Source organism: Diabrotica undecimpunctata, chromosome 2, assembly GCF_040954645.1.
Source record: "Diabrotica undecimpunctata isolate CICGRU chromosome 2, icDiaUnde3, whole genome shotgun sequence".
NCBI classification, from domain to species: Eukaryota; Metazoa; Arthropoda; class Insecta; order Coleoptera; family Chrysomelidae; genus Diabrotica; species Diabrotica undecimpunctata.
In genome coordinates, this window is record NC_092804.1 from 42,908,010 (window position 1) to 42,933,432 (window position 25,423).

The 25,423-nt window shown below is 34.4% G+C and overlaps 1 protein-coding gene across 6 annotated transcripts in view; it reads left to right on the forward strand.

Annotated features, from left to right (window-relative positions):
• Positions 1–16,568, forward strand: part of LOC140434460 (glutamyl aminopeptidase-like) — a 111,850-nt gene extending 95,282 nt beyond the window's left edge. For all 6 annotated transcript variants that reach the window (XM_072522747.1, XM_072522745.1, XM_072522746.1 and 3 more), the window contains 6 exons: positions 1,314–1,393; positions 1,501–1,643; positions 4,652–4,781; positions 6,127–6,240; positions 16,182–16,290; positions 16,342–16,568. In XM_072522747.1, coding sequence (XP_072378848.1) covers positions 1,314–1,393; positions 1,501–1,643; positions 4,652–4,781; positions 6,127–6,240; positions 16,182–16,290; positions 16,342–16,491 — 726 coding nt within the window. In that variant the 3' untranslated portion in view covers positions 16,492–16,568. The remainder of the gene's footprint in view (positions 1–1,313; positions 1,394–1,500; positions 1,644–4,651; positions 4,782–6,126; positions 6,241–16,181; positions 16,291–16,341) is intronic.
• Positions 16,569–25,423: the final 8,855 nt, after the last annotated feature.

Below are 25,423 nucleotides of genomic sequence, written 5' to 3' on the forward strand. Positions count from 1 at the left end.
AGTTTTTTTAGTTCTTTGGAATATAGTTATTTTTTTTGTGTAGTGCGTTTTGAGAGTGCGTGTTTGTTTTTATTTTTTTTAATAATAAAATTTTCAATTGCTTGGTTCTAGATCACTCTCCTTTTATTTATAATCGAAGTTAAATATGGCTGGTATTATATGTAACATTTATATAAATACAATGGATAATTTGTCTATAATTGTTATAACATCATTATTGGAACATATTAATATCATATCCAGCCAGCTCTAAGGCATTGTTGATAAGTTATGTTCTTTTTCTATTAGATGATATAAAGACACTTCTAATTGAATTGGCATTAAAACTTTTTTTTTGTTTTCGAACTGAGTGATACGTGGCATTTTAACCTTTCCTCTCATCGAATAATCATCAAAATAATATACAAAACTATAACCAATATTCATAGTAAATCCATTTGACACAAACACGTTTTTTTGACGTGACAACGTCTTAAATTAGGTTGTGGCTCGGAGTCACTCATGAAAAAGTGTAACGCCCGCTCACGTCTGTTACGATGAGTCACCGAACGAGAGAGAGGCCCGCCGGACCGGCGAATGCCTTGCGTCTCTCTCCCACTCAAACATGATCGGTCCGCTGCGCGCGCAGCACTAGAGAATTAGGCGCGTTGAATCGGTGCGTGCTTGTGTCTCTGTCTTTCTCGAGCGTTCTTGGCGTTGGATTACACATTACAGCAGAAACACTTCCTTTCATTTCATATTTCTCCTATCATCGTCCTATCCTCAACAAAATCACTCAAATAGAAATTAGTTAAGTTTAAGTTTACATGTACAATGTTTTAGTAAACAAAATATATTTCTATAGTTAAAATTTGTGCAATTCTTATTTTCATTCAATTCCTTGTTCCTATTGTGCAATTTAATAATATTCATATCAATAAATATTCTACCGAGAAAAAGACGTTGTCACGTAAAATCTTCGCCCGTAAAACCGACTTTACAGGCAACCGATTTTTTTAAGCAATAACTAAATAAATTCAATTGTTGATGTCACTAGGTTTATTGTATTCAAAGCTTTTTCAAAGGGTTTGTTGACGGTATGTCTGTGACAAGATAAAAGTAAAAGTTTTTCTCACCAATATTACTATAGGGTGACATTTTTAATCGGCTTGCTATATTTGTTAAAATCAAACGGTGTTCTTTTAAATGTTATCACTTGTATTTGGTCGGCCATATACGTTTTTATATATTTTGTATAAAAGGTCTTCAGTATTGTGTATAAAAACCTAACCTAACCTAAGTTCGATTAAGTACTTAAATAATATTATTTTTAGGAATATATTACAAAGATTGTTTCACCTGCTTACAATAAATTTACTTGGACAGAGGGCGCAAGTGATACTCATCTTGAAAAGTAGGTATCTTTTACAGTAATATTTAATTTAAAATATTTGTCATACACACAAATATAACTAACGAGATCCTTTATTTCGATCTTATATATTGTTTGGTTATTATTAGGTTAGCAAGACTCAAAGTACTTAGTTTAGCATGTACAGCTGATCATAAGGAAGCATTGGATGCAGCACGATCAAAATTCAATACCTGGATAGAAACTAAGCAGGCAATATCACCAAATTTACGAAGTCTTGTTTATGTTTACGGTAAGACCAGATTTACGTCACGTACATATTTCTTTTTTAGTCAGATCAGTAGCTTTTATAAAAAAAAATGCTTTACAAAGGGTTTACTAGCTACGCACTATACTTACATTTTACTCACAATTCCTATTAATGTTGAGACACTATGCCCTACTTCAATTATACATTTTTAAACTGTTTCAGTAATTAGTTCTTCTATTTTTAACAGATTCTCCGATAATATTATAAGTTAAGACGTTAAGTTTCTGTTTTCAGGAGGTGGTGTGTGTTTTTTTTTTGTTAATATATCTTTACTTTACTTTATCGTGTCCATACATGTCATTCATAAAATTTCAGCCCAGTATCGGGCTTCGTCGGTTCCATCTTTGTTGGCGAGCCACAAATCTTCTAGGGTACATCGATGAGGATATCACAGAACTCCACAGTCACACTTCACATCATCTTGGTCAATTTTTCCCCATTTTGTCATGTTTGATTTTACTGGAGTGACCCCCGTTCTTATCCTATTCATTGTTCTCCACGTTTTAAAGTCTAGCTAGGGACTGGCCGGTCCATTGACCTGGGAAAGAGGAAAATACTCAGGCGGATCATTCTGCACTGTTCCAAGGAACCTTTTCCTGGATTTTACTAGCTTTCGTGGTGTTCGAGCTTTGTATAGGGCATGCCCCTCGTCCGCGATCTGTTTAATTTTCTCTATGTGCTCTGCAACGCCTCTGCGTGTTGAGGGTTCTGCAAAACCCGCTGCTTTATATAGAGTTGATAGTGGCGTTGGTTTCATGCACCCCGTTACTATCCTGCATGTCTCATTTAGTGCAGTATCAACTTGTTTGGTGTAGGCAGATCTGCCCAAAATGGGCCACGCATATTCAGCATTTGAGAAACAGAGTGCCTGTGCCGTTGTTTTTAAAACGCCAGGACGTGCACCCCATTTACTTCCCGTTAGTTTTCTGAGTATGCTGTTCCTAGTTATTACTTTTCCTCTCATTTTTATGCAATGTTGTCTGTAGGTGAGGGACCGGTCCAGAATTACTCCAAGATATATAGGTTGTTTTGTGTCTTCTAATATTTGTGTATATATTGAAGAGCATTGGTGCTAAAACACTTTCCTGTGGGAGGCCGTTTTTTTGAACTCTCCACCTACTTACTTTACCCTCCAGTATAACGAAAAAACGTCTGTTTTGCAGTAAGGAATATACGACCTTACCCAGATGGTGGTCATTGAGAGTGTCGTATAATTTTGCGGAGCAATGTTTTGTGCCTTACTGTGTCATAGGCTTCTGTCAAATCTATGAAAGCACACTTACTGTTATAAGTTTTTCTTCAACGCACTCTTCAATGTGTTCTGTTAGTGCGAGGACTTGACCGGTGCAAGATTTGACTTGTCTGAATCCTCCTTGTTGTGGGATGAGGTGCTTGTCGGCATTTTTTTCTATTCTGGCCAGTATGGGTCTCTCGTTTAGTTTGAAAAAGTGCCACAACAGAGAAATAGGTCTGTAGCTACTGGGATTTTCTGGATCCTTTCCTGGTTTTAACAATGCTATTACTTTAGATTTCCTCCATGATTTTGGAATTTCGCAGGCTTTGTAGCACGTGTTATAAAGTTGCAAGATCCAGTTTTTTGCTCCTTGGCCTAGATGCTTTATTTGTTCACTGTATATATCATCCACACCTGCAGCTTTCCCGTTTTTTAACCTGTTCATACCGTCGTGGAGTTCTTTTAGTGTAAAAGCAGTTCCTAGGTGGTTTGTCTCCGAATCCAATCTTCTTCTAGTGTTTGGGTCCTTATATTAGTTCATAGTTCGTCCATTCATAAGGAGTTGAACAGCGACTTGGTTTGCTGTAACCTTGCAAGGAAAAGCTATCCCTAGAGGATGTTGTCTACATCCTCTGGGCATAGCTTTTCTAGACACATTTTTGAGTATCTCTACAAATTTTTTGTAGTTCTCTGCTTTTGGTTCAAGACGTAGCAGCTCAAAATCTAGCATGTCTGCATACTTTTGCCAATTTGCCTTTTTGAAGTTAAATCTCCTTCTCAATGGGATGCGTTTGTGGTCTGACAATTGGAAAGATATTTATACCAATTAGTCTATTCTGAGTTTTTGGTATGGGGACATATAATACTTTGGTACATCGGTCTTCGAGATTATTACTTGAAAAACAGATATCCGGGTTATATCCTCTTTTTCAAACTTTGCTCTGAAAAGATGGTGGAAGTTAGGATAATGGAATAACGTGAGACCACTCGTTTCGGCCCATGCTTCTACTGCGTCTCCATTTGCGTCCGAATCTGCATAGCCCCAGAGTAAACTGTCACTGTTAAATTCTTCCAGTACAAGCTGATAGGGTTGTGATTGGAAGTTAGTTGGGGGTGAAAATATTTTCTTCGGGGGCTGGTTTGGGGGCTTGTATACCGAGGTGATTGTGCATTTTCCGATCTCAGTGTTTATTATCTCTATACCGTGTACATTTGTTGTTCCCACAGATGAGACTATGGTTTGAGTTCTCACAAATACCGCGCTCCCATGCTTATTGTGTGGTATCTCCGCAATCAGTTTCATACCGGACACTTTCGGTCTCGCTGCAGTTAGGTCTCTGTGGGTTTCATGAATGCACAATACCTCACATTTCGTGTTCTTGCAGAATTCTGATAAATTGTTTTGTTTCGCTGGAGTGATGCCCTCGATATTTATGCTCGCTACTGTCAGTGTTGGATCTGAGAAGAACCGTTGTGACTTGATGTTTGCCATCTGATTTGGTTTGGTCCGGTGGACGAATTAGCCGTCTACTAGTAGAGGTGTCCAGGGGACGCCGTCAATAGTGTTTACTTTGTAGTTGATGTAGCACTATTGATCTCGTGGAGGCTCCTTCCTTGTGCCCCTAAATATATTAACTCTTACTTTTGAGGTTTTCGAACTGTTTGAATAGAAATGAAATTTAAACGAATAATCGTGTCATTTGTTGTATCATATTTTCATTATCGTATCGTTTATACTTTTCATTTAAAATTTCAGGAATTCAGAATGCTTCTGAAAGTACTTGGGATAATATGTTGCAAATATATATGAATGAAACTGATGCTTCAGAAAAAGTAAAACTTATGGATGGTTTGACAAGTGTAGACAATGTTAATTTGCTGAAAAAGTAAGTATTTTATACTTAAAAAAAAAAGGGAATTATGGAGTGTCTTAGTATATCTTACATATCTAAGTTACAAATATTAATATTGTGGCTTAAGAAGATTGACCGTGATTGATTGGATAAAAATCAAAGTTCTTTTTAATATTTACTCTTAAGGCACATCAACCTATGTGGTTATTAGCGCCAAAATTACAATCGGTAATTACAATTACAATCGGTATTACAAAACATGTATTTTATTTACTTACATTTTTTTTATATTTTTTATTTTGCAAGATTACAGCTTTCATGAAACAAAAAACCAACGAATGGTAACTAACTGTTTTCTTTCAAACTGTCACGTCAATGTTGCGACAAATTATACTGTTTTTTTTTTCTGTGTATGAACGATATTCGATTAGGATATGTTGTACAGGTAAACAATTAGCACAGTCAAAGCACGTTATAGTTACGTTCCTGTGAATAACGTATTTGTGTGTTAATCGTGTACCGTCTAACCATAATCTGCTTAATATGATTTGTTCTTTTCTATTATCACACTTGTTCTCCCATTGTCCCAAAGTTTCGTAGTGTTTTTGTTGGGATTGATTCCATTATTGTTGCCATATTTCTTAAACTTCTGAGTTAATCCATTGGTGTAAATCTTTGCTGTGAGTCTCTTCTGCTAATTCTATGTTGTGAATTGAATATTTGTCTGCAGAGTCGTCTCTATTATTACCAGGTATACCGATATGTGATGGAATCCATAGAATTTAACATTGGCATTCATTTGTTGCAGCATAAATGTTGTTTAAACTATTCACGGAACTAGTGTAGGCGGTATAATTTTGGAAGTTACTATTCTTACTGTAAAATAATTTTGCCTTAGAGGTGGCATTTAGTTTCTTAGTGGAATCTCTTAAACTTAATGTCAAGGATAGGTTTTCTGATAATCCAAGGAGGAGGAATTTTTAATTTGATCGGTAAATATTAAGAAAGCAAGCATTATAACTGATTATATTCAAAAGATATCGATTTTTACCGTCGAATTGATACAAATTTTATTTAAAACATTGATTTCGCGCGTATAACTGACATTTAAAATCGCCGGTCGCTTCAAGCGTCATTTCTGGGAGAGGAAACCCGGAGGTAGGAGCGGCAAACTTTTTGCACATTTTTTTGGCGTCCCAAAATTGACTTTCTCAGCGAAATTCAGCTTGTTTGTATTATTTTTAAAGGTCAAATCTCTGACGACTGAACTGTTAACAGAAGTTGTTTAAATATAAATGTTTTCAAAAATTGTTGTAACCTCATAGTAATTTTATTTTTATGCTCTTACTTGCCCTTACCTATTCATTATTTATTTTAGATTGTTGGATTTGGTTAAAAACGAATCTGTGGTAAGAGGTCAAGACTACCTTGTTGTATTAGGAAGTATTTCAATCAATCCCAAAGGAACTGATCTGGTTTGGGATTTTGTTAGGTAAATATATATATTAAATAAATCTATATAAATAAAAATAATGAATCTTCGAAATATTTGTAAGCGCATAACTTCAGAACGACTGCACCAAATTAGATAGTTATTTTTTTGTTGTGTTTGTTATTATCAGGAGAAGAATTATATAAAAGATAATTTTTAAATAATTATACGGAAAGACGTAAAAGACATTTTTTATGTTATTTTAAATCGCAATATAACTAATAGATTAGACTATGATCAACAAAGGAAGATATGAATAACAAAATAAATGTCAGTATTGATATATTGACATAACGACATAGCTGTATGTAGTATTGCGGCTCCAAATAATAACGATGAAGTTTCAACATATCAAATGGGAAGATATGTCAATGAAGCGGTTTGAAGAATCTCTTTATTTTCCAATAATTATACGGAAAGACGTAAAAATCCTTTTTTATGTTATTTTAAATCGGACTATAACTAATAGATTAGACTATGACTAACAAAGGAAGATATGAATAACAAAATAAATGTTAGTATTAATAGGCATAACGACATAGCTGTATTTAGTATTGCGGGTCCAAATAATAACGATGAAGTTTCAACATATCAAATGGGAAGATATGTCAATGAATCGGTTTCAAGAATCTCTTTATTTTCCATAAACAAACGGCATCCCACTGTTGTTAATTTAGCTGTTCGCCTGGTGAATGTACAACGACTTTATTTCGCGAGAGAAAACGCAACGCCAAGAGCTGAACGATACCCAACGACAACGGTAATATCTTACTTCTTTTAAACGGAGACTTAACAACATAATATATTGTTAGGTAGATTTAAGTTCAGCGACATAACCGTTTCAGACTCGGGGCCTAATGAAGTGATACCCAAAGTTTGGAGAGAGTTTCTATCATAAACTTTTTTTTTTTCGACGGGCACTCTAACTATATCAGCCAATCTCGTTGCGTTACTAACTTTATTTAATAATAATGATTGAATGTGTATTGTAAATACGATAAATATTCATGTTACTTATGCAAGACAAAATTGAGATAGTATATAGAAATTTTTGTATAAAACTATGATTTGTAAGGTTCTAACCACGTGAGTTGTACCATTTTGAAATCCACGATTGACTTAAGGTACGGACATACCGAAGATACATGGATGTGCGCGGTGGAGGTCGCGGTTTACATCGATGACGGGCAGAACATACCGAAGATACCTTCCTTTCGGTGTTATTTGCGGATTCAGAGCTGACTGACATGTGTTTCGAGAAAGTTAGCTTTCTTACATTATGGAATTATGTACATGAGCAACAGTAGTGACGACAGTGAATGCCTTCAAGTGAAAAGAAGTGGATCATTTGTAATTCTTTAAATCGCCAGCTTTCGGCTCATTCTATAAATAAAAAAAGGTAGTATCTAGGAGAATATCATCACCTGTTTAAAGAGCTTAAGAAACACGACTTTAACATCGATGTATCGACCGCGATCTCCATCGCACACATCCATGTATCTTCGGAATGTCCGTACCCTTAGGATCGTGAGGAGATGAACTTTAGCTGAAGTATCTTCACCCCAACAAAGGCAATCATGGAGATCACTACCCTGGCTAGCTCTTCATAGTTTCGGTAAAAGATGTAGATCTAAAAGACCTTGCTGGGCTGATGGTTAGCGGCGGAAAAAAGCCTGTTCCTTTCGGACTGAAATATTTAAACATCCGTAGTTCCAAGTAGTAGGCATATTGATGCGAAAAATAAATGAAATCGGATATATGGATATTAAAATTTTGAGATACCAGGGATATCGAAAAGTTTCTAGACAAACAGAAATTAAAAGGTAGAAGTTGCGCGCAAATTATTTTGGATTTTAGGATAAAACCACAACAGTAAATAAAAATAAAGGGTCGTTATATTAATATAAATTATTTAAAAAGAGAAAGAGAGAACGATTGGCGGAAAATTACGGAAAAAAATATATAAAAAAGGAAATGAAAAAGACAGAAAAGATTTTATTTCACGTTAAAAGCGTCTATGTATCTATTGATACGTATTTCGCTTTAATAAAGCTCATCAGAATAGTTATTCATAGCCGTTCTTAACGTGAAAAATAAATAAAATTCTCTGTCTTATTAGAAGTAACAATAACATGACTTCGTTATGGACGCAATAGCGACATCTGATAGAAAAATCGGTAAGATAGTTTCGAAACAAATTCAGATTTCTGCTTTAATCTGGAGCCTTCTAAAAATTGCAAGACATGACCAGACAATGATAAAAGATGTTAAAGAAGACATGGGGAATCTAAAATTTGCATTCCACGACATGTCTATTCATCTAGGCAGAAATCCTAACGAATTTGTTTCTCGTACTCATACAGAGTAGATCCGAAGAAAATGAAAAAGACAGAAAAGATTTTATTTCACGTTAAAAGCGTCTATGTATCTATTGATACGTATTTCGCTTTAATAAAGCTCATCAGAATAGTTATTCATAGCCGTTCTTAACGTGAAAAATAAAATTCTCTGTCTTATTAGAAGTAACAATAACATGACTTCGTTATGGACGCAATAGCGACATCTGATAGAAAAATCGGTAAGATAGTTTCGAAACAAATTCAGATTTCTGCTTTAATCTGGAGCCTTCTAAAAATTGCAAGACATGACCAGACAATGATAAAAGATGTTAAAGAAGACATGGGGAATCTAAAATTTGCATTCCACGACATGTCTATTCATCTAGGCAGAAATCCTAACGAATTTGTTTCTCGTACTCATACAGAGTAGATCCGAAGAAAATGAAAAAGACAGAAAAGATTTTATTTCACGTTAAAAGCGTCTATGTATCTATTGATACGTATTTCGCTTTAATAAAGCTCATCAGAATAGTTATTCATAGCCGTTCTTAACGTGAAAAATAAAATTCTCTGTCTTATTAGAAGTAACAATAACATGACTTCGTTATGGACGCAATAGCGACATCTGATAGAAAAATCGGTAAGATAGTTTCGAAACAAATTCAGATTTCTGCTTTAATCTGGAGCCTTCTAAAAATTGCAAGACATGACCAGACAATGATAAAAGATGTTAAAGAAGACATGGGGAATCTAAAATTTGCATTCCACGACATGTCTATTCATCTAGGCAGAAATCCTAACGAATTTGTTTCTCGTACTCATACAGAGTAGATCCGAAGAAAATGAAAAAGACAGAAAAGATTTTATTTCACGTTAAAAGCGTCTATGTATCTATTGATACGTATTTCGCTTTAATAAAGCTCATCAGAATAGTTATTCATAGCCGTTCTTAACGTGAAAAATAAAATTCTCTGTCTTATTAGAAGTAACAATAACATGACTTCGTTATGGACGCAATAGCGACATCTGATAGAAAAATCGGTAAGATAGTTTCGAAACAAATTCAGATTTCTGCTTTAATCTGGAGCCTTCTAAAAATTGCAAGACATGACCAGACAATGATAAAAGATGTTAAAGAAGACATGGGGAATCTAAAATTTGCATTCCACGACATGTCTATTCATCTAGGCAGAAATCCTAACGAATTTGTTTCTCGTACTCATACAGAGTAGATCCGAAGAAAATGAAAAAGACAGAAAAGATTTTATTTCACGTTAAAAGCGTCTATGTATCTATTGATACGTATTTCGCTTTAATAAAGCTCATCAGAATAGTTATTCATAGCCGTTCTTAACGTGAAAAATAAAATTCTCTGTCTTATTAGAAGTAACAATAACATGACTTCGTTATGGACGCAATAGCGACATCTGATAGAAAAATCGGTAAGATAGTTTCGAAACAAATTCAGATTTCTGCTTTAATCTGGAGCCTTCTAAAAATTGCAAGACATGACCAGACAATGATAAAAGATGTTAAAGAAGACATGGGGAATCTAAAATTTGCATTCCACGACATGTCTATTCATCTAGGCAGAAATCCTAACGAATTTGTTTCTCGTACTCATACAGAGTAGATCCGAAGAAAATGAAAAAGACAGAAAAGATTTTATTTCACGTTAAAAGCGTCTATGTATCTATTGATACGTATTTCGCTTTAATAAAGCTCATCAGAATAGTTATTCATAGCCGTTCTTAACGTGAAAAATAAAATTCTCTGTCTTATTAGAAGTAACAATAACATGACTTCGTTATGGACGCAATAGCGACATCTGATAGAAAAATCGGTAAGATAGTTTCGAAACAAATTCAGATTTCTGCTTTAATCTGGAGCCTTCTAAAAATTGCAAGACATGACCAGACAATGATAAAAGATGTTAAAGAAGACATGGGGAATCTAAAATTTGCATTCCACGACATGTCTATTCATCTAGGCAGAAATCCTAACGAATTTGTTTCTCGTACTCATACAGAGTAGATCCGAAGAAAATGAAAAAGACAGAAAAGATTTTATTTCACGTTAAAAGCGTCTATGTATCTATTGATACGTATTTCGCTTTAATAAAGCTCATCAGAATAGTTATTCATAGCCGTTCTTAACGTGAAAAATAAAATTCTCTGTCTTATTAGAAGTAACAATAACATGACTTCGTTATGGACGCAATAGCGACATCTGATAGAAAAATCGGTAAGATAGTTTCGAAACAAATTCAGATTTCTGCTTTAATCTGGAGCCTTCTAAAAATTGCAAGACATGACCAGACAATGATAAAAGATGTTAAAGAAGACATGGGGAATCTAAAATTTGCATTCCACGACATGTCTATTCATCTAGGCAGAAATCCTAACGAATTTGTTTCTCGTACTCATACAGAGTAGATCCGAAGAAAATGAAAAAGACAGAAAAGATTTTATTTCACGTTAAAAGCGTCTATGTATCTATTGATACGTATTTCGCTTTAATAAAGCTCATCAGAATAGTTATTCATAGCCGTTCTTAACGTGAAAAATAAATAAAATTCTCTGTCTTATTAGAAGTAACAATAACATGACTTCGTTATGGACGCAATAGCGACATCTGATAGAAAAATCGGTAAGATAGTTTCGAAACAAATTCAGATTTCTGCTTTAATCTGGAGCCTTCTAAAAATTGCAAGACATGACCAGACAATGATAAAAGATGTTAAAGAAGACATGGGGAATCTAAAATTTGCATTCCACGACATGTCTATTCATCTAGGCAGAAATCCTAACGAATTTGTTTCTCGTACTCATACAGAGTAGATCCGAAGAAAATGAAAAAGACAGAAAAGATTTTATTTCACGTTAAAAGCGTCTATGTATCTATTGATACGTATTTCGCTTTAATAAAGCTCATCAGAATAGTTATTCATAGCCGTTCTTAACGTGAAAAATAAAATTCTCTGTCTTATTAGAAGTAACAATAACATGACTTCGTTATGGACGCAATAGCGACATCTGATAGAAAAATCGGTAAGATAGTTTCGAAACAAATTCAGATTTCTGCTTTAATCTGGAGCCTTCTAAAAATTGCAAGACATGACCAGACAATGATAAAAGATGTTAAAGAAGACATGGGGAATCTAAAATTTGCATTCCACGACATGTCTATTCATCTAGGCAGAAATCCTAACGAATTTGTTTCTCGTACTCATACAGAGTAGATCCGAAGAAAATGAAAAAGACAGAAAAGATTTTATTTCACGTTAAAAGCGTCTATGTATCTATTGATACGTATTTCGCTTTAATAAAGCTCATCAGAATAGTTATTCATAGCCGTTCTTAACGTGAAAAATAAAATTCTCTGTCTTATTAGAAGTAACAATAACATGACTTCGTTATGGACGCAATAGCGACATCTGATAGAAAAATCGGTAAGATAGTTTCGAAACAAATTCAGATTTCTGCTTTAATCTGGAGCCTTCTAAAAATTGCAAGACATGACCAGACAATGATAAAAGATGTTAAAGAAGACATGGGGAATCTAAAATTTGCATTCCACGACATGTCTATTCATCTAGGCAGAAATCCTAACGAATTTGTTTCTCGTACTCATACAGAGTAGATCCGAAGAAAATGAAAAAGACAGAAAAGATTTTATTTCACGTTAAAAGCGTCTATGTATCTATTGATACGTATTTCGCTTTAATAAAGCTCATCAGAATAGTTATTCATAGCCGTTCTTAACGTGAAAAATAAAATTCTCTGTCTTATTAGAAGTAACAATAACATGACTTCGTTATGGACGCAATAGCGACATCTGATAGAAAAATCGGTAAGATAGTTTCGAAACAAATTCAGATTTCTGCTTTAATCTGGAGCCTTCTAAAAATTGCAAGACATGACCAGACAATGATAAAAGATGTTAAAGAAGACATGGGGAATCTAAAATTTGCATTCCACGACATGTCTATTCATCTAGGCAGAAATCCTAACGAATTTGTTTCTCGTACTCATACAGAGTAGATCCGAAGAAAATGAAAAAGACAGAAAAGATTTTATTTCACGTTAAAAGCGTCTATGTATCTATTGATACGTATTTCGCTTTAATAAAGCTCATCAGAATAGTTATTCATAGCCGTTCTTAACGTGAAAAATAAAATTCTCTGTCTTATTAGAAGTAACAATAACATGACTTCGTTATGGACGCAATAGCGACATCTGATAGAAAAATCGGTAAGATAGTTTCGAAACAAATTCAGATTTCTGCTTTAATCTGGAGCCTTCTAAAAATTGCAAGACATGACCAGACAATGATAAAAGATGTTAAAGAAGACATGGGGAATCTAAAATTTGCATTCCACGACATGTCTATTCATCTAGGCAGAAATCCTAACGAATTTGTTTCTCGTACTCATACAGAGTAGATCCGAAGAAAATGAAAAAGACAGAAAAGATTTTATTTCACGTTAAAAGCGTCTATGTATCTATTGATACGTATTTCGCTTTAATAAAGCTCATCAGAATAGTTATTCATAGCCGTTCTTAACGTGAAAAATAAAATTCTCTGTCTTATTAGAAGTAACAATAACATGACTTCGTTATGGACGCAATAGCGACATCTGATAGAAAAATCGGTAAGATAGTTTCGAAACAAATTCAGATTTCTGCTTTAATCTGGAGCCTTCTAAAAATTGCAAGACATGACCAGACAATGATAAAAGATGTTAAAGAAGACATGGGGAATCTAAAATTTGCATTCCACGACATGTCTATTCATCTAGGCAGAAATCCTAACGAATTTGTTTCTCGTACTCATACAGAGTAGATCCGAAGAAAATGAAAAAGACAGAAAAGATTTTATTTCACGTTAAAAGCGTCTATGTATCTATTGATACGTATTTCGCTTTAATAAAGCTCATCAGAATAGTTATTCATAGCCGTTCTTAACGTGAAAAATAAAATTCTCTGTCTTATTAGAAGTAACAATAACATGACTTCGTTATGGACGCAATAGCGACATCTGATAGAAAAATCGGTAAGATAGTTTCGAAACAAATTCAGATTTCTGCTTTAATCTGGAGCCTTCTAAAAATTGCAAGACATGACCAGACAATGATAAAAGATGTTAAAGAAGACATGGGGAATCTAAAATTTGCATTCCACGACATGTCTATTCATCTAGGCAGAAATCCTAACGAATTTGTTTCTCGTACTCATACAGAGTAGATCCGAAGAAAATGAAAAAGACAGAAAAGATTTTATTTCACGTTAAAAGCGTCTATGTATCTATTGATACGTATTTCGCTTTAATAAAGCTCATCAGAATAGTTATTCATAGCCGTTCTTAACGTGAAAAATAAAATTCTCTGTCTTATTAGAAGTAACAATAACATGACTTCGTTATGGACGCAATAGCGACATCTGATAGAAAAATCGGTAAGATAGTTTCGAAACAAATTCAGATTTCTGCTTTAATCTGGAGCCTTCTAAAAATTGCAAGACATGACCAGACAATGATAAAAGATGTTAAAGAAGACATGGGGAATCTAAAATTTGCATTCCACGACATGTCTATTCATCTAGGCAGAAATCCTAACGAATTTGTTTCTCGTACTCATACAGAGTAGATCCGAAGAAAATGAAAAAGACAGAAAAGATTTTATTTCACGTTAAAAGCGTCTATGTATCTATTGATACGTATTTCGCTTTAATAAAGCTCATCAGAATAGTTATTCATAGCCGTTCTTAACGTGAAAAATAAAATTCTCTGTCTTATTAGAAGTAACAATAACATGACTTCGTTATGGACGCAATAGCGACATCTGATAGAAAAATCGGTAAGATAGTTTCGAAACAAATTCAGATTTCTGCTTTAATCTGGAGCCTTCTAAAAATTGCAAGACATGACCAGACAATGATAAAAGATGTTAAAGAAGACATGGGGAATCTAAAATTTGCATTCCACGACATGTCTATTCATCTAGGCAGAAATCCTAACGAATTTGTTTCTCGTACTCATACAGAGTAGATCCGAAGAAAATGAAAAAGACAGAAAAGATTTTATTTCACGTTAAAAGCGTCTATGTATCTATTGATACGTATTTCGCTTTAATAAAGCTCATCAGAATAGTTATTCATAGCCGTTCTTAACGTGAAAAATAAAATTCTCTGTCTTATTAGAAGTAACAATAACATGACTTCGTTATGGACGCAATAGCGACATCTGATAGAAAAATCGGTAAGATAGTTTCGAAACAAATTCAGATTTCTGCTTTAATCTGGAGCCTTCTAAAAATTGCAAGACATGACCAGACAATGATAAAAGATGTTAAAGAAGACATGGGGAATCTAAAATTTGCATTCCACGACATGTCTATTCATCTAGGCAGAAATCCTAACGAATTTGTTTCTCGTACTCATACAGAGTAGATCCGAAGAAAATGAAAAAGACAGAAAAGATTTTATTTCACGTTAAAAGCGTCTATGTATCTATTGATACGTATTTCGCTTTAATAAAGCTCATCAGAATAGTTATTCATAGCCGTTCTTAACGTGAAAAATAAAATTCTCTGTCTTATTAGAAGTAACAATAACATGACTTCGTTATGGACGCAATAGCGACATCTGATAGAAAAATCGGTAAGATAGTTTCGAAACAAATTCAGATTTCTGCTTTAATCTGGAGCCTTCTAAAAATTGCAAGACATGACCAGACAATGATAAAAGATGTTAAAGAAGACATGGGGAATCTAAAATTTGCATTCCACGACATGTCTATTCATCTAGGCAGAAATCCTAACGAATTTGTTTCTCGTACTCATACAGAGTAGATCCGAAGAAAATGAAAAAGACAGAAAAGATTTTATTTCACGTTAAAAGCGTCTATGTATCTATTGATACGTATTTCGCTTTAATAAAGCTCATCAGAATAGTTATTCATAGCCGTTCTTAACGTGAAAAATAAAATTCTCTGTCTTATTAGAAGTAACAATAACATGACTTCGTTATGGACGCAATAGCGACATCTGATAGAAAAATCGGTAAGATAGTTTCGAAACAAATTCAGATTTCTGCTTTAATCTGGAGCCTTCTAAAAATTGCAAGACATGACCAGACAATGATAAAAGATGTTAAAGAAGACATGGGGAATCTAAAATTTGCATTCCACGACATGTCTATTCATCTAGGCAGAAATCCTAACGAATTTGTTTCTCGTACTCATACAGAGTAGATCCGAAGAAAATGAAAAAGACAGAAAAGATTTTATTTCACGTTAAAAGCGTCTATGTATCTATTGATACGTATTTCGCTTTAATAAAGCTCATCAGAATAGTTATTCATAGCCGTTCTTAACGTGAAAAATAAAATTCTCTGTCTTATTAGAAGTAACAATAACATGACTTCGTTATGGACGCAATAGCGACATCTGATAGAAAAATCGGTAAGATAGTTTCGAAACAAATTCAGATTCAGTTTTTTATATCTTACCGATATAAAAAAGGATTTACGTTATGCAGAACGTAACATATTTTTGTATAAAACTATAACTAGATAAATTTTTGTATAAAACTATTATTTTTAGATCAAATTGGGAATATTTAGTAGGAAGGTACACCTTAAATGAGAGAAACTTGGGCAATCTGATACCTAGAATTACCAGCAGCTTCTCTACTCCTGATAGGTTACAAGAGGTAAGTTGCTAACATCTTATATCGTTTATAGAACTAATAATTGGATTTTAGATGGAAGACTTCTTTAAGAAATACCCAGAAGCTGGAGCTGGGGCAGCTAAGAGAAAAGAGGCTTTAGAAACCGTACGGAATAATATGTTATGGGTTTCTAATTATAAAAAAACCATAGAAGATTGGATAGTATATCAAAGTGCTGTCTGATTTGATTTGTTTTAATTGTGAACTGTTTTTACACTATTTTTATTAATGTACTTGTAAATAAATATTATTTTTAATTATGGTCGTTCTTTATAGTATTTTATTGGTATACAAAAAATCTGGTGAAACTCTTAAAGAGCAGTAACAAAAAAAGTTGAGACTGACGATTTTAATATTGAAAAAATCTTAACTAAACATAGAAATCATAGAGGTCGTGTAGATATAGTTTAAAATGGAGAATTGTGGATGAATCATTCATTGACAAAGAGTTTTTAAAATGGTCTAGTTTAGATATTTTTGACAGAGTTCCGCATAGAATATTTATACTAGTACTACATGTCCGTTAATAACGTCCTCCGACGACTTTCAATCGCCATTTTGTCCGGTTGTTCCATAGGTTCTTTTCTATTTTTCTTTCTCTCGCCTCTTTGTCTATTCCTTATCTCCAACTTATTCTCGGTCTACCTCGTTTTCTCTTGCCGTCTGGTTCCCATTTTAGTATTTCTTTTGATATTCGTTGTTCATCCATTCTTTGTATATTCTAACCAGGTTAATACTTTCTGTTCTAGATCTTCCTGCCACTCTTCTCCAAAAATCTATTTCCGTTGCTCTTAGCGTTGCCAATATTCGTTCTTTCAGTGGCCATACCCACAGCTGTGTAGAGTAATACTTTTCACTATAGTCTCATATATCATCTTTTTAATTCTTTTTGCTCATGGATTGGTCAAAGAAAATACTGTGTAACATTAAACGTAAAAGATTTACAAATTATAAAAAAAAGACGAGAAGATGGTAGATATGGTTGGAATGCTAAAAATGTTAGGAGCTAAGGTGGGTAATATGTTATACATTAAAACCTCCGTTAACCGAAATGGCTGATAGTTTTAATAATTTCGTCAATAAAAACTACATTGCGATTGAACAGAAATTACAGGTTATCCGAAGGATTCAAAATGGAGAGAGATTTTACGGACAGTCACAGCAGATTTTGGTGTTGGCATTTCTACAGCTTCCGATTAGGTTAAAATGAAAAGCAAATTTGAGGAACATGCTTCGAAAATGACAAACAAGAAAATTATGAAACTAAGTCAAAATGCCAAGGTAAATGAAGCTGTCTATGTGTGGTTCACACAACAAAGAGCCAAAGGAGAAATGATAAGCGATGAAGGTCAAGGTTGTAAATCAAGTTCAGGTTGGCTAGACAAATGGAAAAATAGGTAAAGATAGTTCAAACACTCCTGACCATGGAGCTGCGCGAAGGCGGAGTCAAATTCACGTAAAGGCAGAAAGGTTCTATTGTAAGTGGAATTATACAGTGCATAGTACAATGTGTTTCGCATGGAAGTGGGGAATAAACCAAATTTGGTCTACTGCGCCGTGGTCAGGAGTGCTTGCACTATCTCTACGCTATTCGTAAAGTTAATTTATATAGAGAAAAGCTATCTGCGATCTGCTTTCAAAATGCTGCCCAAAAAATCACTTTTATCAAAACATGAACAAGGTGCACCGGGCCTAAAAATGAATAAACAATAAAATAACAGTTCTGTTTTTTAGCAACCCAGCAGGAACTCACTCACGATTGAAGGCTATGTGTGTTAGGAAATCAAAAATCCAAGAGCTCTGAAAGATGTTTAAGAAAAAGCACTTCCAGTTTTTTATAAAAGCGAAAAAAGCTCACGGAAGTCGTCTACTTTGTTTTTAGAATGGTTCGAAAATAAATTCGTCCCGAGTGAAAAATCCTTTTTAAAATCAAAAAATCTTCCCTTCAACGCATTGTTGCTTGTTGACAATGCACCAACTGACCCTCAAAATATATAAAATGGTGACATAATTGTCAGATTTGTACCACCGAATGTCACGATCTTAATTTAGCCGTTATACTAGGGAGTAATGGAGACATTATAGAACAACATTCTTAAGGCATATTACAGGAGACGAATGAATCCAAAAGCGTTCCCGAAATTCTCAAATATTTAACAATGAAACATGTTGTTTATTGGTGTGCTCAGTTGTGGGCCAAGATCAAATCTTCAACATTGGAAAAATGCTGGAACAAACTTTTTGATGAACAAAATAACGGAAACAAGTAGAACATATCTGTACCGTGGAGGTAAACAGTCGTATATCCATAATGCATACATTTGCAGGAAAGCGCAAAACATAGAGACTACTCGATAAACTAAAAAAAAATTTGTACTTCCATATTATTGAGTTCAACATTATTGGTACATTACACTACATAAATGGAAATCTATCACTAGATATTAGTATTGTTAAGAAATGATTTACCTGGTATACGATATTAGGAGTTACGACTTTTTATCTCTATGTCTTTAAACAGGTAATATGCAAAATAAAAATCGTAAGTGATGACAAAAATATTATATTCTGTGTTTAAAAATGCAAAAACCAAATCACAATGTTTGAAACAAAAAAAAAATCGTTAAGCAGTAAAAATATAAAACCTAAACATTTTTACTTTAGTTGTCGCTGTCACTGTTACAAATTGACAAATTGACTGTTGGTAGAAATTATGAAATTGCACCGGGATCCACTGGCAAAGCTTTAATAAATGTTCGTGTTTTTTTTTTGGTGATACCTTTACAATTCGTACGCATAGCAGGCAATTGATCAGGGAATGGTACTTGAGTTCTCTCTGATCTTAATACATTCAAACTCATAAAATATTGGTTTGTAAAGTTTGTTTTATAAAAAATAGTTAACGACGACGCAGCGTGAATTTGAAAGTGCACCACAGTTGAAATAAGGAACTCTTGTTTTTCATTATTCCGTTTTTTACCAATACATTTTGAGGTGAGGTTTGGCATACAATATTTCGAAATTTTTGAAATCCGATACCTCCATTTCAATCACAGTTGCACCTGTAGAGCGGATATACTGCTGCCAGTCCCAAGGCGTAACGATTTCCATAGTTGCTTGTTTTTTTAACGTCCTTTCAATTAAAACATGAACATGGTCTGCCTCCATGTGGGTATGCGCTCTCAACAAAAACTTGTGGTCTATTGTTTTCAAATTTGGACATATTTTTAGTTGCCATAGGTAAGTGAACATCATCATTATATTACGATTTTGAGTGGGACAATTGTCCGACCAAATAATTAAATGTTTGACCGTAGAATTTGGAAGAACAATTTAACTCCACTTCAATATTGCTGAAGCAATGTCCACCCCTTCCAGCTTTCGATTCGTCCCACACCATGCAGTCAGCCTTGTTTGTGGTGGAATCATAAATTGTCAGGTTTAATGTCCATAGCTTTAACGAATAAAAACTTTAATTATTTGTCAGGTAAGGAGTTGGAAGACTTTTTGTAGGTCGATCATAATCACTTTGGTTCTATCAACTGCTAACTTACTTGTTATTTTGTCGTTCTTTTCAGTATACCTCATATCAGTGTCGTGAGGATGATCTTCATAATTCTGACAAACGGCAGCCGTTGCTTCATCTTGATCACCTTCTTTGAGTTGTTGACTAAATTTATCACATCCATCGCATGTATCAACTGAGGGAGTTTTGAATTCCAGGTTAACTTCAGTATTGAAATTTTTTTTATAAAGCCACATCTACGCAGTTTCTGCTTTGGAAACTCCATTATCTTAACATTTTGCCAAATATAATTTGTACATTTTATCCTTATTTAATTCAGGTTCATAATTTTAGACACACTTGCACTAATTAATTGACGTAAATGTTTGTTTTCATTAGAACTCATGTTAATTCTAACGTCAGTAGAAGCAATAAAGTAAAATAATAACAACAGTAACACGTGGTAACACCCTCAACTAAATATTATTTAATGTAGAACTGGAGCTACTGTTTATACCACTATCGCATTCCAAAGCATACTATCGTGTACGCACGTATCTATTACTACTGTTTACCTCAACTGACTAATGGAGTTGCGGTTGTTTCTAAACGCCATATCTAGGCAACTAATAATGCTAGATGTACGATTCTTTTTCACCAGATGCTATGAAAACCTGACAACAAGAGCGTAGTCTTAACACCATTTCGGCAAAACTTGGAGTTACGACTGTTTACCTCCACGGTACAGATATGGATTTGATATAAATATCAGCAAAACCAAGCTAATGATCATCAGCAAGGAAAACATAACTGGAGCAAATCTGATGAATTCAAATGAGAATTGAACGTGTCTCACAGTACAACTACTTGGGAACTATAATCAATGAGTCGTGGGACAATACCCAAGAGATTAAATGTCGCATCGGATAGACAAAAAGTGCATTCTTGACTATGAGCTCTGTGTTCAGGAGCCATGATCTCACCCTAGAAACAAAAATAAGGCTCCTTAAATGTTACGTGTACTCATTGCTTTTGTACGGAGTAGAAACGTGGAAATTGAAGGCGGAAACTCTATCAAAACTTCAGGCTTTTGAGCTATGGTTTGCACAACAATCTGCACAACCGCAGATGGTCAACATCGTGAAGGGTTGTAAGCTGCAGTATTTGAGACATATAATGAAAAATCAAGGCAGATATGAGCTACTCTAATGCATTTTGCAAAGTTAAATTGAAGGAAAAAAGCCCCAGGACGAAGAAGAATATCCTGGCTTGCGAGAGCATGGTATAGAAAGACCTTAACACAGCTATTCCGTATAGCAACCAGCAAAGTCATCATAGCCAGAATGATCGCCAACGTTCGGAATGGACAGGCACCCAAAGAAGAAGACACTTTGATGGAATTTCTATTGACGATCCTGAAGAAGAAAATGTTGAAGAAACGACTAAAGAAATTAAACTTCTAATAAAAATTTGCCAGGATGTGACAAAATTAACCAAGCTTTCCTTGGTTAATTCACGTTAGTGGTTAGCAGCCTATGATTCAGAAAGTGATTTCATCGACCAGGACATCATTGACATGATTCTTCATCCAGACAATCTGAGCGTATCACGACGAATATGACGACCGAGCAGATAACAGACAGCACAACGCCGACGAGATTTTCTATGTCTTAGAGGTAAGAATTTTATACAGTAGGCCTAATTGGTTAGAGACACGACGTTCTGCAAATGACCCGATGGAGAAATATAGCTGCAAAACATCGTTGTCAAAGGAAAACACAAAAGAATTCTTTAAAAAAACGCTTTAAACATTCATTTTCCTTAATTTTATTGCTTTATTCTGTATTTACATATTAAAGAAAACATTACGAAATCACCTCATAGCATTGTTTAATACCAACTGGAACCAAGAATACTATGTAATTTGATACACGAAGAATACAAAAAATAATGTTATTTTCAACCGAAATTCTTGTTATCCGAAACGGCCACCCCCAATTATTTCGGGTAACGGAGGTTTTACTGTAAAACTTAATATAGCTAGTAAAAAAAACCCACTAAGCTCATAGCTAGATATCAGTCACTGTACTAATAACGTTATTTGTGGATGGTGGTGCTAAACAGCTCCATCTGAATTTATATTCAGATAGAATATTTAAAGAAGCGCTGCATAATTTGGAATGGGGCGTGAAAGTTAATGGAATTCTGATAAATACAATCAGATATGCAGACAATAAAGTTATTTTAAGTGATGACATGAATGGATTACAATGCCTTTTAAATGCCATTGATAGAGTGGGAAGAGAATTTGGCCTAAACATAAACTGTTCAAAAACAAAACACATGGTGTTTAGCCGTTTAGCACATCAAGATGCACGATTATATGTTGATGGTCATATAATTCAAAGAGTGTCGTTTTAATTATCTTGGTTGCCATATTACTGAACAACTAGATCCAGATCATGAGATAAAACGTAGAATCGAGATAGCCCGCACGACATTTTTAAAAATGAAGTCATTCTTCTGTAATGATAACTTGCAACTTCAACTTCGAAAGCGCATGGTTAAATGCTACATTTGGTCAGTGCTCTTATACGGTGTCGAAGCATGGACATTAAAAATATCCACCATTAATCGTCTGGAGGCCTTTGAAATGTGGCTGCTGACGGTAGTCCATGGACGGCTATGCTGACAAATGTGGCAGTCCTTGAGAGAGCAAATGCTACTCGCGAGCTGCTTGATAACATCAAATGTAGAAAGATGGCCTATTTTAGACACGAAGTAAGGGGAGACCGATATAATATTCTTCAACTTATTATGATGGGTAAAATCGAAGGACGCAGAGGAATTGGTAGAAAGCAGGCCTCTTGGTTGAAGAATATCAGGGAGTGGACAGGAATGAGGAAAGCTGAGCAACTCTTTAGAATATCTCAAGACAGAGACAGTTTCGCCATGTTAATCGCCAACGTCAAGGGGACTTGATAGGGCACGTTAAAAAGAAGGTGCTAAACATCAAAACCTGTCTGGGACCTGGGATCGACGATTTCACCGTTGGTTGTGGCTTTGTTGGCTGCAACCAATGGCGTATAATATATTTTACTTCAACAATGGCTTGCTCCTTTTTTTAATGAGTTTATTTTTCTTCGTCCAAAGAAATCTACGAAAAAAAGTTAGAAAAATTATATTTAAATGAATTTTATATATAAAAAAACAAAGTTAGTTGAAATTGTTAAGTATTCAGTAAAATACTTAACCTAAAATTTATAAAACAATATACATTTCAAAAATGACTTACTTGGAAAGTGCTAACGTCTCTCTCTTCAAACTTCCACGACCACAATCAAGAGACCTAACTGGCATTTTACTAAAATATTAAGTAAATGTCCCTCAAAAATTTTAAATAAAATTTACCTTTTACATATGGTAACAAACACAACCAATGACGCATACATAAACAAAACAATATTTTGATTCTGCCAACTTCCTAAAAAATCGTGAACGTTTCGTCCTACTTCGTATCAAAACAATAAACAACAACAAAAGGAATCATGTTTGTGGCACTATATTGGCTGGGTCTATATATTGTACCTCATTCGCTGCAACATTGAAAATTAAACTGAAAAAGTTCACAAACCCTCCAAAAATGCAGTATGTAGATACAAGAAAGCTCTCTGGTCCAATAGTATGAACAAAAGTAAAGGTCGATAAATTCAAGATTGGCATTCAGGAAATAGCAAATTAGAAAAGCATTGTAGATAGTTGGATCCATACGTCTATTTTGAAGGTTAGTAAAAATAAGTTAAAAAGAGACATGACCAGAAACAAGTGTTTTTTAATCGTCGACATTCTAAAATGAACATCGCAGATTATATAAAAATAAATATCCTATTAGGTACAAAGAGATACAAAAAAAAAATCAGTTCTAATATTGGAAGAGCGACGGAAGATTATTAACGCGTCAATGCAAGGATACACAACATTTGGAGGCTAAACACGACTAAGTGATGATGGTGATACAGATACCTACTTCTATCAGCGATAAAATACCATACCATAGTAAACAAATTGGTTTGAACTTTAATACAAAGAAAACCAAGTGGATAGTCATTAGCAAAAACAATAATAAAGTTAACACTCTAAATAATGTCAGGATAGATACAAAATTGGTAGAAAGAGTACAATCATACAAATATTTGGATTGTGAATGTTGGGTGAACATAATTTAAGAAGATGTAAAATGTTAATACAATTAATAAACAGAGCGTTAAGAATCCTCTTAATAATGCATTTGCGTTGTTATGTCTTTAGCTATATGAAATGGAAGCACGGACTCTCAATGAAACAATGTTTAAAAGAATAAGGCTAATTTAAGGCCGCTCGAGATGCAAATGCCGTACTGCCAAATGTTGGGAAATCGTGGACAGAATGACGAATGAAGCAGTTTTACATCGTCTGAACAAAGAAAGAGAGGTTATGAATATCATAAAAATGAGAAAATTTCAGTACTTTGCCCACGTTATGGCAGTGGCAAATACACGGAGAAATTTCTCCAAAATTAAAGAAAACCTATTAATTATGTCTTATGTAGTTTGGGTTTATTTTTTTTTTTGTCTTTTGGTTGGTGTTTCATTGGAAATTCCTCCCCTCAAGACAAATATCTAGATTCGCCACTGCGTTTTGAAAAATCCTAAATATGAATTAATTTCATGTAATGATTCAATGAAAGGAAAGGAAACATGGTCCTGGACTCCTAAGAACATCCTGGCTCAAGAACGTCCGCCAGTGGTATGGAGTCAGTACCACGACACTATTAAGGTTTGGTTCTGTTTAGCGATGAACCCACTGAGCTCCACTGACTCAGGGTGTAGCATCAAAAATAACCATACTGTTTCATTAGTTGTATATGGATCATTCGAAATTAATAGCTTCCACTCGAAACAACTTAGATTAGATGCTAAAAACTGTAGAAAATGATATGTACAAATATCTCGGAGTAAAACAAGCGCGGAAAATTGACCATAAACAAATGAAAACTGAACTAACTTTGGAGTTCGTGCGAAGAGTAAGACAACTAAATCGGTCATATCTTAATAGTAAAAATTTGTTTAAAGCATTAAATACGTACACCTGTTTCGCGCTTTTCATTTGGTATTATAAATTGGTCAAAAACGGATGTAGAGGGTCTTCAGTGCAGTAGAGAGAACAACATTACCGCGGTATCAAGGGGGAAGAGACTTATGGATATAGGTGAGCAATTGGATAAACAAATTCCTAATTTAAGAACTTATTTTCAGGTACAGGCTGAGACATCTACTTTACATTTGCAATGAGCAATTTGCATCTACTGAGCAATTTGCGCAGTAGATGATACAACGCCGATTAAACTGAGGGGACAAGAAATGCGCATAAACCACCTGACTAAGCAAGCAAAAATGCGCACCTGGATGAGTAAACCTCTGCATGGGCGACATCTCAATGAGATCAGCCGAGAATATATCGACAATACAGCGTCGAACTATTGGTTGACATTAGGAAAGATGTTTCCCGAGACTGAGGGTTCTGTAAGTAACAAAATGATATCATTCACTTCTATTCTGAGAACGATTTCCG